Raw genomic sequence first — 7,118 nt, forward strand, 5'->3', positions numbered from 1 at the left:
AAAAAATATAAATCAAGCGTACATTGCAAACATTTGCATGAATTAATTGATAATACGTCTTCCTCTTTCCAGTCGGTTAACGTGGTGGGTGATGCCTACTCAGCCCTTATCTTCGCAGCCATCTTCACTGCTCTTCCTGTGGTGTTATTTGTGCAGATCAGATACAGTTACTTCTGCCAGTTCATGCGTCTAGGACCCTCCTCCCCCTCCGCCATACTCAAAACGGGGATGTTCCACGGAATATCTAGTCTCATGATTGTCTACGCTCTGGACAGAAAGCGAGTGGTGTGCCATGCCCAAGAGCCCTTAATGGGGCTTATAGTCATGTATATGATTATCATTTATTTCTTCTACAAAGGACCAGGTAAATGGATGGATATTTGGACAGAGGTATTTGTGGGTGTTGAAAGTTGGATAGATTTGAATGAAAGAATAGAGGAAGCAATGTTGTAGAACGAAGCCCCTTCTTATAGTTGAAGAATAGCTTGTAACATGCTCCTTCGTCCCCATGTACAGTCGAGGTAGATCAGATAACGTAAAATGGAAAGCCAGAAGAAAATTAATGATAACAGTGAAGTGAAAAAACAGCTAAGGTTAAAAATAACCTTTAGAATATCAATCCTAATTACTTAACAAAATATGATTTATATGATTCTGGATAGGATATCTGTTTATCCCATTCTTTGTTTTTTGTATGTTATTATTAATTATTATTATTATATAATATAGTGAAAATAATAGTGATGAAAATATTTCTTTCTGAATATTCAAGGAAAGAGTTAAACAGATGAGATTGGGTAGGCATAATAATTGATTGCTAAGTGACTAACCACTTCTGGAGCCATCTATGTACAAAGGATAAATGTAAAGAAAATGTGGACTGTGCACATATACATGCAGTCTCAGCATCAAGGGTTAACCCCTTGCCGACGGGTACAACGGGTAGACACGTGCTATGCCTATTGTCAGTACTTCTTTGATTGTTTTTACACATAGATGGCTATACTTGTACTAAGACACCAATGAGCCAGTTAGGAGTACTGCCCGTCTCGCCCGCTCACCCTTTTCTTTGATTTACGAAATATTTTACGTTATCTTATTTTGCTGTTATTAATATTAAAAAACATTATGATAATTATAATGTTTATAATAAAAATAACACCATCGATATTCATAGCACTAGTAAAAAATACGTTTTTCCCGCCAATTCAAATCACGTGAGGTCACAAGGTCTACTAAATGACTCCTTTGTGGCTAAGCGCTAGCAGAGCCATCTATGGGCAGACATTTCACACAAAAATATAGAAAATAGGCATAACATTTCCCCATTTTTTTTAAAAAATTTCTCCGGCGGCATTGGGTTAAAAAGGGAGTTCAAGCCACGTCTTGTTATCTTTATTCTTATAATGCAAAAATATCAAAATTCTGATTTTAATGACTGATAAGTTTTCTGTGGAATATAACCATAGCTGAAAGTAGTCTTTGTTATTTTTTAAAATTCTTTTTATAGTTGTTGCTACAAAGTATTTTACACAGCATGAATGCTTGTATTCATAAATACTTTGTTGTTATGATTGTGTCATAGGAAAATGTTTGCTTGTATTTTTAAATCAAATGAATTAATATATTGCTAGAAGTAGATTGACTCATGTTGGAAATGTTTACAGGGAATTTTGAATACAGAAGAACATATCCAGTAAGAAAAAGATGATTTTATGTCAGTTCTTCTGATAATTTACCATTTACTGTTTTAGGATTTGTAGCTAATTAGACAGAGGAAGTGGAAAGGGAAGGGAGATGTAATTTCTAGATATGCAAATGTTTTTTAAGAGGATTGACAATACCAGTAAAGTGTATATATGGATAAACTGAGATATTTTATTATTTCAAGAATGCTACCCTTGTGTTATACTTTTGTTATGTAGCAGTTTATATGCTAAAAAATGTCTTGTTTTCCTCCCCAGAGTTGAGTTCCCCAAAGATGTTCTCCCTTTGTGGTGTCCTTGGAGGCCTCTTCCTGGCTATGGACTTCCAGCTGAATAACCTCTATCGATGCCATGGTAGATCAAGACAAAATCCTGAGGACGATGGGGGCCCGTGGAGTGCTCAGGCCCATGCGTTGTGGACCATTGTCTATGCTGCGGCACTTTTCCTCTTCACTTTATCTTGGCTTCTCCTGGAGAGAGAGGTGATTACTAAAAAGGTAAGGTTTATGGTCAGATTTGCTTTGAATTGAGTAGGCTTAATTGTGAAACTTACATCAAGGGAAGAAAAGGATAAGAAGAACAGCATATCTATTATATTTTTTAATGATTTTGTTTCCTCTTAGAGTGGTATAAAAATCCTGACTGTGGTGAGCAGTTTATTGAACAACTCATCATGTCCATTGTTATCTCTCCCCTTAACAGAGTGGCACGGGCGGCTTGAGCATGGTGAGCACTGTCTCGGGGGGAATGTCAGCCCCAGGAAGTGATGCGGAAGCTCTCATCTCCAGCCGGGGAGCTGTGGTGAGCACCCCCATGCAGAACTCCTTGGACGCCAAGTGGGGGATTCATCTCGTGTGGTTCACTTTGGCCTCCCTTTTCACCATCATGATGCTCTTCTGGACTGATTTCTTCACTGCTCTTGGAAAGGTGTGTGAATTTCTACCAATGATAATTTACTGATGATCTGTTATATGGGTGAACATCGGATACACTTGATTGATATGAATGATTGCAATAAAGAGAAAATGGGAAATATATGATGATTGGAGGAGTATAGTATTTAGAATTCCAATTGATATTTTTATGACATTTTCTGTTAACTTTTTAGAACCTGATGTTCACTTTAACAATATTACAAGCAGAGGAAAATGTAACCATTCTACTAAATGGGTAGACTTTGTTTAGATAACCCAGAATATTAGTGTATTAAATGTACAGTATACAATCCATTTGTTTGACCTTATGTAAGGTATTTAAAATATTCTGCTAATTGTAGACCATTATTTATTGTTTGCATATTTATATAAGAGAATATACCTTCCTTCCCTTCCTTCCCTTCCTAGGCTGGATCACCCCAGGAATTTGTGAAACTCACTTCTGGTGGACTGCGGTGTCACTTCCACTGGGGGGGGGAGTGTGGCCCAACGGCACTCTACGGCTGGCTGTTTGTTGCCCTTCACCTGGCCTTCCTGGTGCTCTTGGGAAGGGTCTTAGCTGCCTCTCATTCCATCATTTATGCTCTCTCTGTGACATCAGTTGCCTTGCCCGTCCAAGCACTCTGGTGGTCTATGTTCCGCATTGGAGGCCCACTCGGAATGGAGTGGTATCCACAGGTCAGTTTCCTTTCCTATTTTTTTCTCATTATTTCTTTTTGTCTGTATTCCTTTCTTTCTCTTATTTTCTCTTTCCCTCCTGTCTTTTGTGTGGAGTCAGGATGAATGTGGGCTTTGTAGACCAGGGTTTTAGGAGCCTTTTTGTGTATACTCTTGACGTTGAAGAAAATTAATTATGAAGTACGAATTGGAGCCTTGCAAAGGAAGTATGTAGAAGCTCATTTCAATGCTGTGTGGGTCTGCTACACTTTCCGATTCCTTCTCTTATTATACTTATGCTCAGACTTGTCTTACAAGGTAGAGCTATGTACTTAGCCCCTGTATTTTTTTTTATGGGCATACTGCATCTTTTTTATACTGAGTAAAAATTGCAGTTTGTAATTGTTTGAGACTAGGTATTTAAGTTTATATAAGACACACAAAATTGTGAAGAGTTTATATTCTAGGGTTGAAATGTGGCCTCAGTCTCCAGTGTTTTGTCTTTATAACATTGAAATAAGATACCATTTTATTCTAACAAAAATACTGTTCCATCCTTTGTAACAAAGGTAACATTAATTTTTCTGCTTCAGGAGTCTGGGGAAGTCATTTTCAGCCTCCTGGGTTTGCCCATAATGATTGCCTGCTTGTGCTACTGGAGTCACGTGGAGAAACGCGAGAAGCAGAGGTCCAACAACTTCCCTCTCACTGCGGCATCATAAGGCCAGCAGCAGGAATTTCAATGGCTGTCCTTAGAGTGTGAGTGGGTGTTAGAAACATAGAAAGCTGGTGATGTATATGTCAGACTATGGCATGGTATAGGAATTGTGACTAAATCAGCAAAGGTATGAATAATTATCTTGAGTATTGCAGGCAGCTGAATGAAAAACAATTTGATTAGGAAATTGATCAGAGAACAAAAGTAGTATCAGGTTAGAAGAAATTCATAAAAAAAAATTTTCCTGTATTCTCCACCCCATAAGCACGCCAAACAAATCCCGGTTTTGCATGTGATAATGGGTCAGATATATTATTCTGATTTGCCATTGATTTGACTGTCTTATGGGCATTTAACATTAGTCAGGAGTAGTCTGAATCTGGTTTGTTTTTTATACGAGAGTATGAATCTGTCTTCTAATTGTCAAGCAGAATGGTTTGCATATTATGTCTTGTTTTTTTATGTACCTGCTTGAGTGCTGTGCCAAGCTTTAAATATCAAAATGAAGGAGGACAGATGTTATACAAGTTATATACTGTCATAGATATTAATGCGTTATATATTTTTTCTCCTCAGTTTCTATTATGAGAAATATTTGCTGTCTCACTCATTTGGTTTTAAAATTGCTTATAATGAGAATTATATAGATAAATACTTAAGCTCTGAAGGCTGAACCAAGAATTCGGAGCTATGAATATCTTTATTCTGGTAATGTTCAGTTGTAATTGAGGATAAATTATGAAATTATATTTTTCTTTCTTGAGTGTTAATTATGAAAATTATATTTCCAAAGAGTGAATTTAGGGAACCAATGTGGTAAAGATATTTAAAAATAGATATAGGTATGTAAAAGGAGTGTATATTTAGATGAGAAATATTCCAAGAAGTTCTGCCCTGGAAACTGTACTATATTTTCAATGGTTCATTTTGTATTTGCAACCGAATTCAGCAGGGATGTATTCCAGTATATTCTCACATTGTGTTGGAATGGATTTCTAAATTCAACACTGAAATTTATATAGAGCATTAAAAGAAAATCCGCTGTTGCCATGCCTTAAGGGAAAAATTAAAAGAAAAAAGATTTTATGCTTTGCTTTATATTTTGAAAAACTGGATAAGTAATTATGGTGATTTTTATGGCTGTATTATAATGAAAATGCATATTCCATGAGTGTCTTCCTCTAAAATACACATTTGAAAAAAAAATCCCTTCTTGTTATATGTTCAATATTAATTATTATTTTCATTGGTCACTGAATATGTCAAGTTAATGATGTTAAATAGAACTCGGCAATTCAGTGTAAGAATTTATTATTTTTGGGGAAAATTTCTTAAAGAACACTCTTGTGCATAGTATAGAGCTTGATATTTTGGCTTAATAGTATATATTCATATTTTGCTATGTTATATGTATATTATTGAATATTGTATGCTCATGACATAGCCCAATTAAAAATAAAGATATGAAGATGGCAATGGAATTAGTAAATCATGTAATTTAGATGACTGAAGCAGCTGTAGATACATAACAGATATACAGCATGGGCAGGCCAGTTTTCCCACTTGTGTTGTTTAAAGATCTGAACCTTAAACTAAGCTTAAGATATTTTTTGTTAATGGAGGGTGGGTTAATCTCTTCTTTTACTTATTCATAGAAGAAAAATAAACATATCTTATGTTAAGACTGCAAAGGAAAAGAAAAAATAAAGCAATGCAGTCCTTTTCCAAAATTGCATTGAGAGCTATTGTAGGCTTTTCCAAGCACCTAAATAGATTGCATGGCTGCTTATGGATAACACAGTAATCAGCTGTAATGAGCAATTTGAAAGATTTAGTGTGGGCAGTCTTCCATTCCTCTTCCACTCATTGAGAGAAATCCTTGACTTCCAGGCAGCATTTTAATTCTCATATAAGGTGTCCATTGAAGGATGAGGTGCCAGTGCAATTTGTATAGGTCCCTGAAACCTGAAAACAAGAAAATCATTTTTGTGATATATTGTGGTACAGACTCCCTGTAATGTCTATTCTGTAAGCTGAAAGTAGGAATTTTTAGGGATTTTGTAAATATGTTATTATTATTATTATTATTATTATTATTATTATTATTATTATTGCTATTGTTATTATTATTATTATTAGTATTATTATTGCTATTGTTATTATTATTATTATTATTATTATTATTATTATTATTATTATTATTATTATTATTATTATTATTATTATTATTATGATTATTATTATGATTATTATTATGATTATTACTACTATTATTACTACTACTACTACTACCATTAATTATCATTATTATTATCATCATTATCATTATTATCATACTTATTATTATTATCATTATTATCATACTTATTATTATTATCATTATTATCATACTTATTATTGTTATCATTATTATCATACTTATTATTATTATCATTATCATTATCATTATTATAATACTTATTATTAATGTCATTATTATTATATATTATTGCTAATATTATTTGTTTATTTATGTAGTTTTGTGCTTGTATGCAAATATTAAAATGCAGGTTACATTAAAAAAAAAAAAGTTTTAATGCACAAGTTTTTTAAAGACAAATAAAGAAAAGATGGTTGAATTTATATTGTTCACTTTATTGCACTTGTCATATGAAAGGATGAGTGTGTAATCTGTAACCTGCATGGTTCAGTAAAGCCCAAAGCACAGTTAAAGACCGAGTGAGTTAGTCCAGAAGCCGATCTCAGTTGTTCATAAACTGATGCTTTAGGTGCTCTATTTTCAGACTTTGTACCACTTTGTTTTATTTTCTGTCTTCTGCACAAACATTAAAAGGTCCGATGCTTACAAGAAAGTTTTGCATCTTTCTGTGTTTATATTTATTTACTTACAGAGTGCTCTGTATGCTTGTACTATATATGTTAATAAAAGGAGGCTATTTATTACTTCTGATGTATTGTTTCTTGCATAATGCAAAAACCCAAGTGCTTCACTGTACTATATTTTCCCCTATACCAGGGTGCGTATATTAATGTTATATATTAGTATATGTGTAAATACAGGTTAAGCTTTGTATACAGATTTATTTATAAAAAGATGGATAT

General features: G+C 33.9%; 1 protein-coding gene across 2 annotated transcripts in view; it reads left to right on the plus strand.

The window, feature by feature from the left end:
• Nucleotides 1-6,179, plus strand: part of LOC125042659 — a 12,293-nt gene extending 6,114 nt beyond the window's left edge. For both annotated transcript variants that reach the window (XM_047638453.1, XM_047638452.1), the window contains exons 3-7: nucleotides 73-364; nucleotides 1,965-2,203; nucleotides 2,409-2,633; nucleotides 3,050-3,319; nucleotides 3,892-6,179. In XM_047638453.1, coding sequence (XP_047494409.1) covers nucleotides 73-364; nucleotides 1,965-2,203; nucleotides 2,409-2,633; nucleotides 3,050-3,319; nucleotides 3,892-4,020 — 1,155 coding nt within the window. In that variant the 3' untranslated portion in view covers nucleotides 4,021-6,179. The remainder of the gene's footprint in view (nucleotides 1-72; nucleotides 365-1,964; nucleotides 2,204-2,408; nucleotides 2,634-3,049; nucleotides 3,320-3,891) is intronic.
• The last annotated feature ends 939 nt before the right edge of the window (nucleotides 6,180-7,118 follow it).

Source organism: Penaeus chinensis, chromosome 32 (assembly GCF_019202785.1).
Source record: "Penaeus chinensis breed Huanghai No. 1 chromosome 32, ASM1920278v2, whole genome shotgun sequence".
In the NCBI taxonomy this organism is placed as follows: Eukaryota; Metazoa; Arthropoda; class Malacostraca; order Decapoda; family Penaeidae; genus Penaeus; species Penaeus chinensis.